This window comes from Protopterus annectens, chromosome 6.part1 (assembly GCF_019279795.1).
Source record: "Protopterus annectens isolate FY-2018-M chromosome 6.part1, PAN1.0, whole genome shotgun sequence".
Lineage (NCBI taxonomy): Eukaryota > Metazoa > Chordata > Ceratodontiformes > Protopteridae > Protopterus > Protopterus annectens.
The window spans coordinates 107,245,798-107,265,061 of record NC_056738.1 but is presented as its reverse complement, the minus strand read 5'-3'; the positions used below and the strand labels follow the sequence as shown (position 1 = coordinate 107,265,061).

Sequence of the window (19,264 nt, the reverse complement as noted above, 5' to 3'; positions counted from 1 at the left end):
ATTCTTAAATCTAGCACATAGATGTTCATTACACAGACATTTCTTATTTCTGGACACCAGCATAAGAAAATGTTTAGTTAACATTAATATTCATCATTTAATACAAGAAAAAAAATCTCATAACCTGTACAAAACAATTTTGCTTCTTTACTAAGGAAGTTAAAGCAATATCCTCTTGAAGTTGTCAATGCACTTCTGATTCGGTCGGTAATGTTTGCTTTTATTTTTCATACACAGCACAGCACAATTTTTTTTCAAAGAAATCCTAGTTATGTATTGAAACCATTTCATTTTCCTTCTCACACTCAGTCTGACCAGTTTCCACTGGAATGCTACACCCTTTTGTGGACCGCCCCACTCTCCTTTCCTCCAACTTCAGCTCATCTGAAACTAGGTTGATGGGTTATGTTAAACCTTTTCGTTCACTAACCCAACTATCTAGCCATTTTCTACATAGACACATACACACAAACAGTGTCATTGTCAGTGGGGCCCAAGGATTCAGAGACAATTTGTAAGCGTCATTTGAAAACAAAATTACACTATTCTTCATTTTCCTCTTGATTCACTTAACTCAGTTCTGTGGGGACATCCTTTTGCATAATGAAATGTTCTCTGGCAAGCAGCACACTTAGCTCTCCAACCAAAGTGGTCCATGTGATTACTTTACCAGTTTTCTAGTAATGCAAATAGCAGTATCAGGCTTTACATGTATTTCTCTTGCTAGTGCTAAGCCCCATTTGTTTTTACTAAAAATATGCTTTGTAGCAGATTTCAAGGAGGAAGAATTCAGATCTGAATAAGCAGTTAGAGAGTTGTTTCTTCTGGGCACCCACAAAGGCACTATAAAGTAATTAAACGGACAAAGTGTCAGGGTTCAACAGGTAGTACATTCGCCTTTTACAAAGAAAGATCAAAAGGCTGGGAGTTCTACTACAACCCTGGGTGTTAAGATCCCTTAGAACAGAGCATTAAAGCTGCAAGCTATTAATGGGCTGCTTCCTGTAGTCCAGGTTTTGATGCCCTTTGAGTACTGTGTGACTCTTGACCAAGTCACTTAACCAGACAATGAACTGGGAAACTGGGCTAGGAACCTTGATCTCCTTGACCACATGAATAAATCTATGAAGCAGTAACAGGAATAGTCAGGGCAAGCTCTAGCATTCTATTATATGTTTGCTAAATTGTGGCTATACAACCAACCCTAGGAACAGTAAATTCAGTAGTAATATATTAATGTGTATTTTTTAATGTGTATGCTGCACAGGTTTGGGTTTTTCTCCAAGTAACATTTATCAAGTATTACAGTTTATCAATAACTTATCACCCTCAGTTAGTTCATCTCAGTATTATGAAAGCCGTCCCCCCCAACATGGTGTGAAACTTAAATGAAGAGCCTCAAAGGCAGTCTATCCCCCACAGTCAAGCTCAAAATGATTACAGTGCTTATGTAACCAGCACTTAGAGTGTTATTAAAATGGACAAAGTATGAAACAGTATGACCAAGAAAATAATAAAATTAGTTTAAATTAGCAATGGCCATGTTTTCTGCTGAATAAAATTATTAAAGCAGCAATAAATCAGGGTAAAGTAAAGTAAGCTAATGTATAACAAAACCGTAACGGAGTAACGGAACCAGCAGTGACTACAAGGAATATCAATAAGAGAAAGTACAGTTGTCCTAGGAATTTCCCATAAATGTTGATTTTTTGAGTAGTTTCTCTGTTGCAGCCCTCACGTACTGGGATATCTTGCCTGCAGGGAGCCCATAGCTGTCTGGACTTCCAGAGTCTCACCCTCCTGTATACATTTGGCCATGGCCCTCCCATCCAAACAAGAGAGGACTGGGCAGGAAAAAAAGACTGAAGGAGATGAGAAGGCCTGATACTGGAAGCAGATGGAGAAGGAGGCTGCTAAGCAAGTTGTAGAGTGGGCTGTACTAGAAGACACAAAGGGGAGATTTCTATGGAGAAAAAAAGTATCAAACTCCTGCATGGGAAAGGTTGAAGAACAGCCAGAACTGGCAGAGTATGTAATGTGATATTAGTATGGGGGGCTGGATGTAAAGTCAAGGACTTCGAAGTGTTACAAAATTACTTTGCTCTTTATTAAATTATCGATTAAGACAGGAAAACACAGATTAGGAGAAAAGAAAAAAAGTTACTGTTTTTTTTTTCATTTACATACATTATACATTACATATTTTCTTTTTTTTTTTTTTTGTAATAATCATCAGCCCAACATTACATAAATTGCTGAATTCCTCATCCTGAACATTACTCTGCATTTACTTTTCCCAAAATTTCCATTTCCTTCTATGTACTTTGTTCATTTCCTTTTCTAAAGACCCCTCATCCATTTCTTTTATATCTTTGGTTTAGACTTTGATTTCCATTTTCTGTTAATTGCTTTTAATCCAACAGAATTATACTTATGTCAAGGCCAGTGTCACACCAGCTCTTTATCACCATACTAATATCAAAATAAGACAAATTGCTAGTATTCAAATCTGTTCATGGCATTGGTGAACTTTCCCTACTTGCAGTTTGTGTGCGAATGGGAACCTGTTCATTGAGACCACTTCCTGATTCTGTTCTGGGCATAGTGGCGGTCCAGAGAAGCAGGGAGAGAACAAATGGAGGTGCCTTCAATGTGTGAAGGCTTTAAGTTAAATGTAGAAAAAATGTTAGACTCTTCAAAAATGTTGATAATGAAATTGGGGAAAAAAAAGGGAAGTTGGTCGAGCCTTCTACAGAGGTATTAATATGGGAAAAGGAAGCAAAGTCAGTTGAGTCTTTACAGGAGGAAGGAGGGAGCAGATTGATGCAAACAAGGGAAGGGAAGGTAGTCGAACCTTCAGAGATGTACTCATATTCATGCAGGGAAAGGCAATCAAGGCTTTTATAGATTCAGAGGATGTTTTTCAGCAAAATGCATTCAGAAAAAGAGGAAGTGACATCACATGAATGTGTTGTCACAACTCTCCAGTCGACAGGGTTACGGGAGGAGTTACTTACAGATTTACTGGATGCTAGCAATCCAGAAAGTGGCAGGGATATATCACAGGGAGATATTATGGACAGGATACAGAAGGAGGAAGTAGAAAATATACAAAAAATGTAGTATCACAGAAGAAACCATATGCGGAGGCAGTGAAGGTAAGGAGAAAAAGAAAAAGAAGAAAAGAATGAAGTGACAGGAAAACAGAAAAAAATGTTTCACAGTACGGATCTCTAGCAATGAAGGAAGAAAAATGGATACATATAAGATACGGGACGAAGTAATAGTACTCCTGGGAACAAAAGCATAAGATGTAAAAGCTTTCACTCATGTAGACAAATGCATTTTTTGAGACTGAGCACATGATGGAAAAATTCTTGGGAGAATATTAAAAAAAAAAAGGAAAACTATGCTCCTTCAAGCTTTTATGTATTTAAAGCATTCTATAAAGAAACAAAGAAGAAAGATGATATATATATATATATATATATATATATATATATATATATATATATATATAGATAGATAGATATAGATATATCACAATTTAGAGCTGAAGTTGCAAAAGAGACTTTAAAAAGACATTTAAGTAAAATAAGTAAAGACATTTTGGACGTATGACAGCAGAGGTTTATGGACTGGGGGATGGAATTGTAATGTGGTTTTGAAGATAAAAATGAAAATGTGCACATTCTTAGTGTTATAAATGTTGAAGGGGATAAGGTATGGTTAAATACTGGGGGCAACCAAAAACTTGTTTTTTATGTGGAAAAACAGGCCATTTGTTTATTAACTGTAACAAAATAAATGTTATATTTGTAGGGAAACTGGACATAATTCAACAAAATGAGAGTTGAAATGTTACAAATGCAATAAGACTGGGTGTTTATGGCTGGATTGTGGAGAGAGTAAAATAGAGAAAGAGATACACGATACACTAAAAGAAAAGGAACAAATAAATAAGCATGAAGAAATAAACAAACTTGTTGAAGAAAAAATAAAGAGAGAAGGCAGAGTATTATAGAAAAAGTGAAAGATGAAGGATCAGAAATAAGAGATGATGAAAATGTAAGTTGGAGCATACTGAAAGAAAAGAAAAACTCAACTGGCAAAAGGGTCAAAGAAAGAAAGGACATTTTTAGGAGGCAACATGAAAGAATAAAACAAAGGAAATGGATGATGAAAGTATCAAACTATTAAAAGAAGGATGCTAATAAAAAGGGATAGGGATAATTGTAAGACATTAGCATTAAATGTTAATAGTATAAAGAATCTGGGGAGAAGATTAGGCATTTTAGAATGGTATAAGAATCAGGACTATGACATAATTATAAAGGAAGACACAAGATTTTTTAGCAGAATAAGTAAGACTGCAAACTCAGGTATTACGGGGGAATTATTTTTACTTGGAATTTGGAGAAAGATACGTGCTCAGAGATAGTTATTTTATATAAGAATACAATTAAAGCACTGGATGTTACATTAGTGGTAATGGGTACGATAACTATTATTGAAATAAGGTGTAAAGAACATACAAATATGGAGTAATTGCAATATATGCATATATAACAAAGATAGAGAAGACATGCTTTACTAATAAGATTTTGCATTGTGTAGCAATAAATATTTAAATACTAACAGATTTCAACTTTGATTTGAAAAAGAAAAAGAATAAGGGTAATGAAGTTAAAAAGATGACAGACATAATTGGTTGTGATCAACTGAATATTTGAAAAACAGGTAAGTGGGCATATAGAAGAGGGGAATACAAAATGGAGAAAGAATATTATAGCAATAACCCACGCCTGGGTGTGGGTAATGCGGGATTTAACCACGGTTGGCGTGGTTTGGTCCCGAGGGCGAAGCCCGAGGGACCAAACAAAGACAACCGTGGTTAAATCCTGCATTACCCACACTCAGAAGTGGGTTATTGCTATTATACAATGACATTATTTAAGAAAAGAAATAATTACTTTTCTTAAATTATGGCATTGTATAATGCCTCTTTGCTGCCCTTCCACAGCTGTCTGGAATTCCGCGGCAGTTCTGATGTACTGTGCATGCCTACGCAGTACATCAGAGCTGTGGGCAAAAGCAACGGAGAACGCAAAATCTCTGTTGCTTTTTACTGTTTCGCTATGTTAAATGGGTTTAACATAGTGAGACAGCTTTAAAATAAGCAACGGAGATCTCCGTTACTTATTTTAAAGCTGTCTCGCATGTTAAACCCATTTAATATAGCGAGACAGGTTTAAAGCAACGGAGATCGCAAGATCTCCGTTGCTTTACACTGTGTCGCTATGTTAAAGGAGTTTAACATAGCGAGACAGCTTTAAAAAAAGCAACGGAGATCTGCATTGCTTTTTTTAAACCTGTATCGCTATGTTAAACTCTTTTAACATAGCGAGACAGTGTTTTATACTAATGGAAAAAGTCCGGGCGACCGGATCTTTTTCCGTTAGTATATTGAGGGATTTACAACGGGCACGCTGGTTGGGCTGGCCAATCAGCGTGCACGTTTTAGAGGAAGAATTGTATAATTTTTAATCTCCGCTGGTTTATAAACAGTGGAGGAGAGAGTTACAAGATGCAGGTTTTTCAGACCATTGGGGTATTTAGATTAAGCTAAAAGGAAAAAAGAATATATAAATTAAAAAAAGAGAATAAAAAGAATAAATCAAGATGAATGCAAGGACAAGGGAAAATAAACATATTGAAATTACGGCAAGATCATGTGGACATGACAGAATTTAATTCAGACTGGTGAGAATGGTGGGTCTCTTTCAAAAAGAAATACAAAGATTGTTACATGGAATGGGACAAAGACATGAGGAAAGAAAAAATAAATTGTGCAGAATTAAGTGATGAAGCATTTGTTAGCTTAGAAAGAAATGAAGAATGTTGTTAAAGAAAAATAATTATATGAATTAAATCAGAAGAAAAAATATTTATTGTACAAACAAAGCTGTTTTTACAAGGAAAAACAGGAAGAAATTGCACCATATTTACATAAAGTTGTAAAAGAAAATAATAGCATAATGAAGGAGATGAAAAATAAAAAGGTATAAAATATAATTAGCAAAATAAGATAATGAAAATTGTAAAATATATAACAGATGCATTCAAAGGAAAGATGACACTGGAAAAGGGGTATGGAATGTGAAAATATTTTCAGAGCAAGATAATAAGGATTAAGAGATGACAATTGTTGTGGACGAATTGGATAGAATATTGAATTTAGTGAATCTGAAATCAGCAGCAGAACTACATGGAATAGACTGTAAAATGTATAAGAACATGACAATATCACAAAAGAAATGTTTTGTAGCAGTGTTAAATGAATGGCTAAATTAAGTCTTTAAGTACAAAAAATTGTCCAGTGGTGTATTCAACTTCACAAGGAAAAAGGGAGAAAAGAATGAAATACAGAATTGAGAGACTCCCAGTTCTAAACAATACGGATGATAACATCTTTATGAAGATTTTACAGAAAAGAATGGAAATCAAAGTAAGTAACAATGTATGAAATTATATATAAGTGTTAAAGATAAAGGAATTCAGGAGCTGTTATTGACAGCTAATAGACAACTATCTAAACAGGAAAGAACAAATGAAAATCATTTTAGGAGACTTAAGTAAATTATTCTATACAACATGAAACATTACTGGAGATATTTCAGTAATATAAAATCGGTACTAAGATATACAGCATACAAAATAAAGTTAGAACTTTAGTGAAAGGCTGGTTGTGTGAGGAAAGTGGCTAAAATATACATCAGGCAAGGATATCCACTAGGTAGAATAATGTTTGCATTAGTAATTAATGTGATTTTGAGACATGTAAATCACAATATGAAGGATATGGGTTATGCAGTGAGAACACTGAACTACCTGTTATGTTATCGTATGCGGATGATATAATCGTTACAAAAAATGTAGAAGGAATGAAGAGAGCTTTGGATTGTTTAAACAAATGTTTAAAAGCAATGGGTTTATATCTGAATAAGGATAAAAACTGATATATATCTGAATAAGGATAAAAGATTAGGACATGACGGAATAATAAGGGTGATTGAATTCAATATGGAAGAAATAAAAGTTTTAGAGTTTGTTTTGTAAGCAGGAAGTTAAAAGAATTACAATGGAAAGAAAAGATAGAGAAAATGAAAAATACTTGTCTGTTCTAATCTTTTAGAAAATACTTGTCTATTCTAATATTTTAGATTATCCTTTAAGAAAAAAAATATATTTAATTAATTTGATATTATTGGCAAAACTACCATACTTAAGCAAGTGTCTTTAGTTTATGTTGACATATGAGAAATAAATATACACTACTGTTTTTTCATTTATGTGGGGATCCAGGATGAACCCAGTTGAAAGACATGTAGCTTTTGTTTCAACAGACGGGGGTTTAGGATTAATCAATCCTGTAGCAGCAGCAGCTGCAGCAGCAATGAACTTGCATAAAATTTTAAAATGGGTAAAATATAATGAAAAACAACTGCTAACACAAATGTTAAAATATAAGTAAGAAAAACAGTGGAGTTCACTTCAAAGATTTAAAAGAGAGAAAGAGTCTATATGAATGACGAAATGAAAAATTATCAAGGAAAAATACTGTTATGGAAAATAAGAATGAATGAAATTGGAATGCCAGGATTTGTTATGGAGGCTGACAGAGAACATGCAGTATAAAAAAAAAAAAAGAGGTGATACTATATGCAATTGTTGTAAGGGAGTTGAGATGGGATAACAACATGTATTTTTGGAATGCAAAAGAGTTGTAAAATTATGGAAAAGTTAGTAAACTATTTAGAATGTATTAAAATGGTGGAATATGCAAATATGGATATTACTGAATATGAATACTATAAAAACAAACACAAAATATGTGAAAAAAAAACAAATAATGTTTTGTATAATACAGACAATATGGAATCAAAGAGTGAAAGAAATAATGTTCAGTGGAAAAGGGATTTGGCTATAATGTTAAAAAATACGATTTTGGCAGTGGAAGATGGAGTGTGGGGGGGATCACAATATAGGAAATAATACTAAGTTTATATGATCAAAAGGTATTTATTTAGAAATATGTATTGTATATAATATTGTAAACAATGGAAATATTGTAAATATTGCATATGTTGTAAACATAGTATAATTACTGTAAACAAGTCTTTTAAGTAAAGGACCCCTACTCTTTTCGATAGGCACCATGTGATATTTTACATCCACACGAACTACCATCAACTCAGGCAGGTGGGGCCTCATTTTAATGTCTTATTCAAAGGACAACACCGAGTGCAGCACACACCCTTATGCTGCACTGCAATGTCAGTAAGCCATCAACCTGGTACAGGAATAGAACCTGCAGCCTTCTGCATCAAAGGGGAGTTTGTCACCTGCTGCTGCACTGACACTGATATACTCCTATACAAGTGACAGATGCAGCCATAACTTAGTACTCAAATTCACATTACTCTAGCAAGTTGTTAACAAAAGTAGTAAATGTACACCTGTTTGTGAACTTCATCTTTTGCAATCCATAGCTCCACAGCTCAGCAGTAAAAATACCTTCAATGTTATAGAATAAAAAGCAAATGTTTGCCTTACAAGCAACTTTTGCAGCAAACACCAGTTCTTACTACTGGACATTATAAAAGAATGGATTATTAAACTGTCACGGTTACTCAGAAAAAAATAACATGTTCACATCGATGATTCATGTCCCTGCACCATACCTCTCAACATCCTAGAGAAAGAAATCTGGACAAAACCATAAATAAAAGTGGGGCAAAGGCCCCAAAATAGGAACAATTTTTAAATGCTGTTCTTACAAACTTAGAAAGTTGACAGACTAACAGGTTTTGTATTAGCATGAATTTTCTGAAGGATATGAAGTCTGAAACACAAATGTCTGTCATTATTTTCTAACTTCAGTCTTGAATGATTTGACACTAACTTGCCAGAAAATCACATTTTTTTTGAAAACCAGACCAAAATATAAGACAAAAATCTGTACATTCTGTGAAAATCTGTACAGTTGAGAGGTATGCCCTGTACTGCCCTAGGAATTGTGTCACTGAGTACCAGAGCACAGCGGCATGACAACCATACTACCTTGCAGAAAATATGAAGCTGCGGTGCATGAAATTAAAATTATGAAGTTTTTTGTATGTCTTCTGTCTTTTTTTAAATGTCCAGGCTACTGCAGCATAAGACCATCTGAATATCTACACAGCTGAGCCATCTACAGGGCATATTTAAACTTAGGTTTGCCTAAGCATTTGTCTGCGACTTGCATATGATAAAAAATAATTAAAGTAGTAAGAAAAATGGTGATACATACATCTGCACGGACAGTACTAGGTTCATTTGCATTGAGGACGGGAAAAAGATCTGGAAGGGAACCAGACTGGCGCCTTTTTCGACTAGTCTTCTTAATTTCAACTCCAACTGTTATTGGTATTGGCCGAAGTTTGTCTTGGATGTTTTCCTAAAAATGAAACAAGAAACGTCAGTTTAGATTTCAATATCACACAAACACAATGCTAACATAGTAATGATAGAATAAGCAATGCAGGAAAAAGCTACCATAAAAATAATGTGCATTTGTAATGTAGCAGTAAACTATAAAAATAATGTGTATTGTTAATGTAGCAGTAAACTAGCACACTGCAACTTAACCTTAACACAACTTGTTAAGCATTAGTCTCCACATCAGCTGGCATGCAAGACGACTCTGCCCTCTCATCTAAACCTCTCTATTCTCCAGAAGCTGTATCTTATGTCTTCCAGTCTCCATTTAATTCTCTGCTGTTCTTGCCACCTCCTAAACCCAACACTCAGTGGTGCAGTGGACATTAAAGTTTGACTACATAAGGGTGTTCTAACTTTTTTTTTAATCTCACAGTTAGTCCCCTTTTAGTGACACGAGGCATCCATGTGAGCATGCTTCTTTGACCAGAGACTTACTTACAGTAGACAGACTGAAACCAAAGGCCCTCTTTTTAGCTACAATAACAAAATACATACATACATACATACATGGATACATACATAAATGCAAGAGCTAAAAACAAGATTACCAGAAATCTACAGCAGTATGGGAATGCTCTACTTTCTATCACCAGACCTCCACTTGGGATTGTTCTCCAAAGGACAGGAAAGCAGGCCCTTAACTGCTTAGCTCCATCTCCCCCATAATTCCCACCAATGCCCAAGGCTTGCTATTTATTTCAACCCATACTGTCAGCTGTGCAGTCGGTGCCTAAAACTTCTGCACAAGAGGAATGTTTTCCTGAAATGGCTCTTCCAAAAAAAATGTTAACAAAGTTATGTTCTCACAAGGGGCTGCCTACCTAGGCTTATGCATGTTATCACAACACCAGGGTTTGTGTCAGTGTGTGAAAACTACTAAATGTAGAGGAAAGAAGGGGGAAGGGGAAAGGAACAATGAGACCCCCCAATCACTACTTCAACCTAAGTACACAGAAGGGCTTCTAAAAAGAGGAAGGAGGATATGGAAGGTTTGGGTTTGGATACCCCACCCCAGCTCAAGATACCCCTAATGAAGGGCTAGGAAAAGCAGAGAGGATGGTGGGAGGGAGATAGCACTGCAATGGTGATCTATCTGAGCATATACTATAACAGTAAGCTCCAACACAATTATACTATGCTCTTTGCTGAGATCACTGCTGCAGTAGTCCTTACAGATGGGATTCTCAGAACGTTAGGAAGGTAGGGAGGTAGCAGGAGAAGCGCAGCTGGAGTGTAGCATATCCTGCAAGATGGTGGTAACAACACCAGCCCTAGCCTTAAAGTCAATTTCCAGCTGTATAATCTGAGAAGGGGTGAACTGATGTCCAAATGACCATTTGCAGATGGCTTGAGTATTAACTCTCTTTAGGAAGGCCACAGTAGTAGATGTAGTTCTGGTGCTATAAACTTTCAGACTACCAGGTTTTTACACTGGGAAAAGTGATGGAACTGGATACACTGAGCCAGCCAGTTGTTTCGTTTGGACACATGATCACCCTCTTACCAAAGGAGATGGACATCTGTTTAGATTTGCTATACTCCCTAGTTCCACAAAGATAATGTCTTAGTTTTCTGAACACATCAAGGGTATGAAAATTTGAAGAAAGCAGGTAACTGTGTTGCCTGATGCAATTAGAAATATGTCGCCACTTTCGGCATGAAAATTACTGGTTCTCTGGCTTACCTTATCCCTATAAAAACTAGAAATGGTATTTTGTGCATCAGAACTTGTAGTTCAGACACTCTTAGCTGAGGTGATAGCTACAAAACAAAAAAGAGTTCAGTCTTCCAACTTAAAGGACAACTATGGGAAAACATTTTAAAAAGATATACTGTGCAACTTTTCCTTAAGTTTGGCTCATTACAAACCTGTCTGTACCAGGCAGAAGTAGTCACTAGTAATTTTATTGTTTGTAACCCTGACTGACCTCTTGGGGGCAGACATCCTGATGACAGTTTGTTTTCTTTTAAAGAAAAATATTCCCTGTGATACACTGAGTCCACTGTTTCTGAGATTACAGTGCCCATAGCTGTGCTGTCATGTTCCATTCAATTAGAATGGAAGAACACAGAACTGCAGCTAACTCTGAGAGGCCTTAGTGAAAGTATTATTTACTGTCACACAGTGCCTCTTACAAATGTGTTTCCTGCTGATGTGTTACACATTTTGTGAAAAAAGATTCCACAACTAGCAGCTCATTGCTGAGAAAACAGACTTTTTTTAGGCATTCAACTTTGATCTGCTTCTGTTCCTTCTCAAGTTATTCCTCTCATATTCCCACTCTCAGCCAGCAAGAGTTTCACATTTCCTGCCCTGCTAGGTTCAGCTAATTTGAATGACAATACACATCAGAGTTGCTTACATTCAGCCTGGTGTGCCTCTAAAACTGTTCCCTCACCTCTCTCCTTACTGCTTTCATCGGAATAGCACTTTCACAGTAGGTCAAGGTACAAATATGCTGCTAGTAATCCTTAATGTAAAGGTGTCAAGTATTCCTCTAAACATGCCTGTGACATATACAGATAACAGTTAATCTCAGCCACTGACATATTTTTAGCTATGACTGCCAAAGCATGCTCTGATCATTATGAATATTCATATTTGTCTTACAGAGATTTCCAGGATTCTGTATTCTACTTGCAGCTGCTACTGCTTTTGTGTGCACATGTGCATTGCCGGTATGATGTTTTTCAAGCAAGTGAATGATTCTTTACTTCATGCTATGCACTGCCTACTCTCGCTGTTCCAAACAGTGTGCATACTGTTCTTGCTTACTCTCAAAATTGTTTTCTTTTCCAGGTTGCCACAACATCCTGTTCTATTCATTATTATACAGAATGTAACATTTCCTCAAGAAGCTAGACAAACCAGACTACCTCTAACAGTATGTTTTGCACAACAGTCATTTTTGTGTAATAATGACTATTGGAATTCAATCATTTCAATTTAGTTCTTACAGCAGGGATCAAGCATGAGAGATCCATTTTCCCCAGGAACATCAACAAAGCAAATGAGCTGAGAACACTTTGTAGGATTATACACAAACTCCAACTCATATGTCTCACAGGGATGGTCTGAGTCTTTTAAATCAAACAAAACAAAACAAAACAAAACAAAAAAAGGATGCAAAGGACAGACTGAGTTATAAATAGCTGAGCTGAAAAATCAAAGTACATTCAAGCCAGGAAATGTACAACAGCCCATGGCCACAAAAATGCATAACATTAGCAACAAAAATAAGAAATTCTCTAGAATTAGAATCCAGAGCAATTATGTTCATAGGTTCATAGGTAAGAACTAGGCTATCTGCCCAAGGGCATTTATAATCCTAGCCAGAATAGTGTTGGCTTTCGCCACCCCCTTCGATTAGTTCTCTGTGCCTCTGTCCAGCTACGCCATTAGTTCCCTGCGCCACTGTCCAGCAGAGCCAGTGCAGTGATCCCCGAGGTAAATTTTCTGTTTCCCATCCACCCGTCAAGGTTTCTCTAGAAGAGTGATAGTGCGGGGCTTTGCCTGATGTATACTGGAATCCTGTTTCAAAGCATGGGGAGTCTCTGGGATGTTAACACACATTTCCGCTATGTTAGCATCTACAAGTGCATAACTTATGAAGCCTGATGAATAACAGAGAGTCTCGCTTTCAGTACAGGAAGGGGCAAGCTGAGCTGACAGGTATCATGCTGAGGAGGTGAATTAATCACGCAGACATCACGGCTCCTCAGTGAATAACTTAATTGACTGTTCAGCAACAGAAGATGAAGAAGGTGTGATGCACATACATGGGAACCCTAAGTCACAGACAGTGGCTTACTATATTCGCAGGAATCTTAACAATAGCATCAGATGAAGTATGAACAGAGTCACTTAGGAAACCGTTTTTTAAACCAAAGAAAGAATGCACGTTAATAATTACCTAGTTCTTGTGTCACCAAACAGTTGCATTTAAGCATAGACAGGTCACCAGAAAGTAGCTAAACTCAAATGGACAGCCATATTTGTGCAATCACTATTCCACTTCACCATCTGACTTCAAAATACCTGTCTCCTTACAGGTGTACCAAACTGTTTATGAAAGTCATGTAACATAAGGCAAGTCACCAAACGGATGGCAGGCATTTTGGGTGACACTGAATATTGTTCACACCATACTATGGCAATTTTACACAAGTGAGAAAAATACTAAAGTGCAGTCATCCTAATTCCCCTTATGTCTGCATCAGCCCACATAACAGTATCTCTCTGTCTTCTGGGTACACTTTACAGCACAATGTAAAGCACCAGGCATGCACACAGTGCAAAATTCTTCTTCCAGATAATGAATACACAGACATACACACCTTATCCGGAAAATGTTAGAAGACTTGAAACTCAATGCTGTGTTTTCGGGCTAACTGAACACCTGTAATGCATAACTAACTACTTATGACACAACCCTAGGAAACCCCTTTCTTCTGCAATGCCACTGTAGATTCCATGAATTCATGTGCAACAACCTAGCAGCAGAGTCTCTAATCACTAGTGATCATTTCTCCCTAACAGTTCTTGGCCAATTATATGACCCTTAGTCAGATGTACAGTACTCTCTGCACCTTTCCAATGTCTTCTCCTCTCAGTATATATTTTCAAAAAAATTCTTCCTTTTAGAATATCACCATGCATCCGTGCTTCTTTTGTGGCAACAAAGATAGGTGTTAAATAGGAATGCTACTGCTTACTCCTGTTATTTTTCACCCACTACCAAAACCATAAATTATGTTTAAAGTTTTACTTTACTCCACAAAATGTGTATGTGCCCACTATTGTCTGTGTGCCTGCCATACAACTCAGCAGCCACTGGTCAATAAGCTACTGGCTGGCCAGTCTGTAGTTACCCATCCTGGGTTACCTTTGGTAGCTGTGTTGAGCAACTGCTAGACACAAACTATGAACCTGCCAAACATGAACTGGGAATTGCTAGCCCAATGTAGGTTCACTGACAGGATGCAGTTTGGACATGGCTGACATGATGCTAAGGTGGAGGATGCACATCCAATGTTTCCAGGAGACAAGTTGGAAGGGCAGTGCAGGCAAGGCACATGGCTTGGGATCCACAGTCTACTACTTTGGGGACAGACAGGCTAGAAATGATCTGTGAATTGTGGTGAGAGAAAGGCTTTAGAAGGCAGTGAGGGATCCAGTCTAAATTAGTGACAGATTCATGGCAATCAGACTCCAGTGTAAGGATAGGCTGACGTTATGAATACTGCACTATGTCCCACTGCAGGGTTGTGATAGCGAGCCAAAGAATGCAGTCAGACATCAGCTGCAGGACTTACTGTATAAAGCTGGGCATCGTGAATCGGTTTTGATAATGAGTGACTTGAAAGCACTTATTATGACCGAACAGGATATCAGCGCTGTCTGACTCCTCATGGGTGGGCCATCATGGCTTGATAGTAGCCAACACATGGTTCAGTAAGATGGACAATCACAAGTCCACGTACACAAGTGGCCAATATCCAACTCAGACACACTTCTCCTAGTGAGGAAAGGGTACTGCAGTATAACCACAGATTCCACAGTCAACCTCTGTGAACCATTTGGCCCATAGCATAAACCACTGATTGACAAAATCAGCTACAAGCATTGGGCAAAGATGGCTCTAAGGTCAAAACAGACCAGGGTGAAGACCAGGGAGTTGACTCAAGATAAAGTATGACAGTAAAATGAACCAGTCAGGCCTCCAGCACCCCAAGATGAGGTTGAAAAAGTTCTACCTGAGGAATGGCAGCACCTTAAAACTGCATGTGTGAGAACTACAGATATGAGTTGTGGCCTGGCCATGTATTTCCATAAAGTAATAAAGGAAAGCATGTGAAGTAATGCAGCAGTCCTGGATCTACGCAACAGAAATACGGAGTCCAGACAAAAGTGGGAGATTGGAATGACCACCCACGGTAGGAAGGAATAGAGGTTGTCTAACAATGAAAGTAAGAAAGGAGTTGCATTAGCACAGAACAGGGCATTGGAGGCACTATACCAGCAAATGCAAACAGACTCGGTAGGTGCCACAAAGAAACAGCTGATTGCAAAGCCAATATTTCCAGATAAAGAAGATTGACAGACACATTTCATGAGGGATGCCAGGAATAACATGCTCTCCTGTCCACAGTACATCAAAGGAAGATGGAGGGAATACTTATCAGCTTAACAATCATGATAACCACAGATACTGCACTGCCCCAGAAATAAGATACAACATGAGAAGAACAGGATACCACCCTGTAAGATGTAAAACTTTCTCTAAGGAAATTCGAGTCATGTACAGCTACAGGCTCAGTAAATGTCACAGAGGATATGATAAACATCCTTGCTGAGACAGGATAGAATTGGCTCCAGAAGCTACTTGTAGCAGCATGGAGAGAATGGCATATCCCAGGTGACTGTAGGAGCACTGCACTTGTACCAGTTTACAAGAAGAAATGGGACATCCACCACTGTGATCTCTAGAGAGTCATCAAAATCCTGTTACATAGCACAAAACTTATGCAGAGGGTGATTGATAAATGGATAAATGTGGTAGTACAATGTATTGAGGGTGATGAGCAGCATGTATTCAGATCAGGATGCAGCACAACTGACCCGCTGTTGGGAATGATACAGCTGATAAGACGGTAAAGATGAGAAAAGAGTCCAAATGCTCACTCCTATATTCTGATAGTACAGATGAGAAGGTCCCAGAGGGTGGCCATGGTGGTGCAGCGGTTAGTGTTGTTGCCTCACAGCAAGAGGTTCTCCGGTTTGATCCTCGGCTGGGGTGCCTTCTGTGCGGAGTTTGCATGTCCTCCCTGTGGTCGCATGGGTTTCCTCCGGGTGCTCCGGTTTCCTCCCATATCCCAAAGACATGCTGTAGGTGGACTGGACACTCTAAATTGGCCCTAGGCATGAGTGCATGTGTGTGTGTGCCTTCTGTGGAAGGTTGGGTAGTACAGGAAGGGGCAAGCTGAGCTAACCAGTATCATACTGAGGAGATTAATTCATTATGTAGACATCACGACTCCTCAGTGAACAACTTCAATTGACTGTTCAGCAAAAGAAGATGATGAAGGACATGTGATGCATATGCATGGGAACCCTAAGTCACAGACAGTAGCTTAGCGTATTCACATAAACCTTTACACTAACATCAGATGAAGTATGAGAAGTATCACAGTGGAAACCAGTTTTTAAACTGAAGATACACATTACTATTCACATGGTGCTTGTGTCTCAGAACATGGACAGGACACCAGATAGTAGCTCAAAACAACAATGAGCTGTCAGCACTACAGTCAGAAATACACTAAAACCAGAGTCCATGCTTCCGTGTCCTAGAGTGTTGGGGACAAGAAAGGCTGGTTTCTGAGTTTGATAAACACACCTAGGCACAACCACAAACTTTGCTATTTAAATCTGCATTATGAGTTTTCAGTTCAACTAGTACTTCAATTGTAGAAAATAATATTGAAATAAAATGCAAATGTGCATGTAATCATTAAATTGTTAATGCTTGCTTATGTATGCCTATTTGTATTCTTGGATGTATTCATTCTTAGTGTTATGTGGAGCTTTTCTCCCGGGCCTCCGCTGAAAATGGACCTGTGTCCAGTCGGAATTCCCCGGTTAACAAATGTAAAATAAATAAATAAATAAGTTGTTAGAACTATAGATGTTCAATTACTCCCTGCTGCAGTAGCCTAAGCTATAATTTTATTTTCTGCAAAGCTTCAGGTCACCTTCCACTCACCCAAACCATTAGCTCGAGCTGAGCTGCCTAAAAAGACAGGTTTGGATGCCATGACCTTCAGAGCTTTCATGGCAACTGAGAGATGGAGGCTAAGCCCTGAGAAGACATTGCTATGAGAAAAAAAAAAAAAAAACGCCCACACACTGGAATAAAAAACACACCAGCAGTGCAGCAGTGATCATTAGAACAGTTTATTTACACACCTGTACAATATTCTTCATACTGATCATTGCTGCAGTAGCCTGAGCTGTATGGGTAGATTTCCATAGATTAGAACAACTGGGAGGTAGAAGAAGAGTCTTGGAAGCCCTGGAAAATGGTCCTAGCAAAACCTGACCTAGACCTGTAGAAGGAATCTGGCTTGTTGTGCTTTGTAAAAGTATGTACAGAGGACCAAGTTGCTGCTTCTAGTGTAGGTCTATAATTCAACCCTTCCAAAAATCCATAGATAAAACCAAGACATAATAGAATACAGCTTGACCCAGCATATTGTTTTGTTGCAGTGGGAATAACAAAAGGTAATAGCTTGAGATATTTTTTTGGAAATAGACTTCTGTCTCATAGGTTGTCCCTTCTCCTTACCTTAACAAGAAATGAACAACTGAACAGAAGCTCTAAAAAAATTTTGTAATGTCAAGCTAGTACCTGAACTGTCTGTGGACATCCAAGGTGTGAAGTATCCTTTCTCCCTCATGTTGGGACTCAGGGAATAACATAGGGATATGGCTAGTTTGGTTGTAAGAAAATTTGAATGCCACCTTAAGCAAAAAAAAAAAAAAAAAGGATTACTTCTCAAGGAAACCCAGTCCTGTGGGAAATGAAATAAGGTTGACCTACCACAACAGCTTACAACTCAGACATTTTTCTTGCAGAGGTCAGAGGAAGGAGTAAAACTCTTCCATTTTAAAGACCTCAAGTCAGCCAGATGATCTGCTTCAGATGGAGCAAGTGTTAGCTTTGGTAATATAAATTTAATGTACAAAGGAGAAGCCACTGGTTTTCTTGGAAGCCTCTTATGCAACACCCCTGTAAGATATGTTGACATGGTAAAGGCTTGAAAAGGGGGAATCCATGGGCAGACATGCTGAAATGGCAAGCAAATGAACCTTGATAGAGGAGTAAGACAGGCAAATAGAAAAGAAACTCACACAAATATTGTAAAACAAGTGAAACACTACTTTGAATAGGTTCTGTTTATGTTTTGGCACCAAACAGAAAATCTTTTCCATTTGCTAATGTATGATTTTCTAGTAGAGTTTTTTTTTTGCCCCCATTAATACCTCCTGCACATCCTCAGTAAACAAGCGCCTAACAGGGTCTAAGACCCTAAAATCGAGGCAGTCAGTTAAAATTGTGTGGGGTTGGGATGTATAAAATGTCCCTCTTCTTCTTTTTTGTTTTTGTAAAAAGAAACATCTTTATTAAATTATCACTTATAACATAGGCAATCATACATTTATATAAAAAGCAATAAACCATATTGATACATTTTCAGTTGCAAACATTATACATCACTCAATCTATCTAGGCATCAGTCAAGCATTACAAAGCTAATTCAATTCTCGCCTTCCCTTAAACTCTTTCCTCCTTCAAAACATTATTCTGCATCTATTGTTCCCACCGGACATATTTTTCCCATGTAATTGGCTCCCACTCTTTTCTATAGCTCCCACTTCCAGTTTTGTCTGTTACTATATTTACTACTTCTAGTACATGTGGTTTAGACTTTGATTTCAGTTTTCTAGTAAATGCTTCTTTGGCAGCCACCAGAATTAAACTCAGCAAGGCCTTACTATGTCTAGGCAATTCAGATTCGGTATCAACAAATAAAAAAAAATCATTTTCTTAGTTACATCAGTTTGCTCACCCAGTATTGCTTATAAAGTAGTCTGCAGGGAATTTGTAAAGTCTATCAGCTCATTACAATCCAAAAGAGTATGTTCCCAACTGCCTCT

The 19,264-nt window shown here is 37.7% G+C and overlaps 1 protein-coding gene across 2 annotated transcripts in view; it reads right to left on the bottom strand.

Moving 5' to 3' along the window:
* Positions 1-19,264, bottom strand: part of ITGA6 (integrin subunit alpha 6) — a 1,068,325-nt gene that overhangs the window by 387,091 nt on the left and 661,970 nt on the right. For both annotated transcript variants that reach the window (XM_044075540.1, XM_044075541.1), the window contains exon 13: positions 9,353-9,499. In XM_044075540.1, the coding sequence (XP_043931475.1) occupies positions 9,353-9,499 (147 nt within the window). The remainder of the gene's footprint in view (positions 1-9,352; positions 9,500-19,264) is intronic.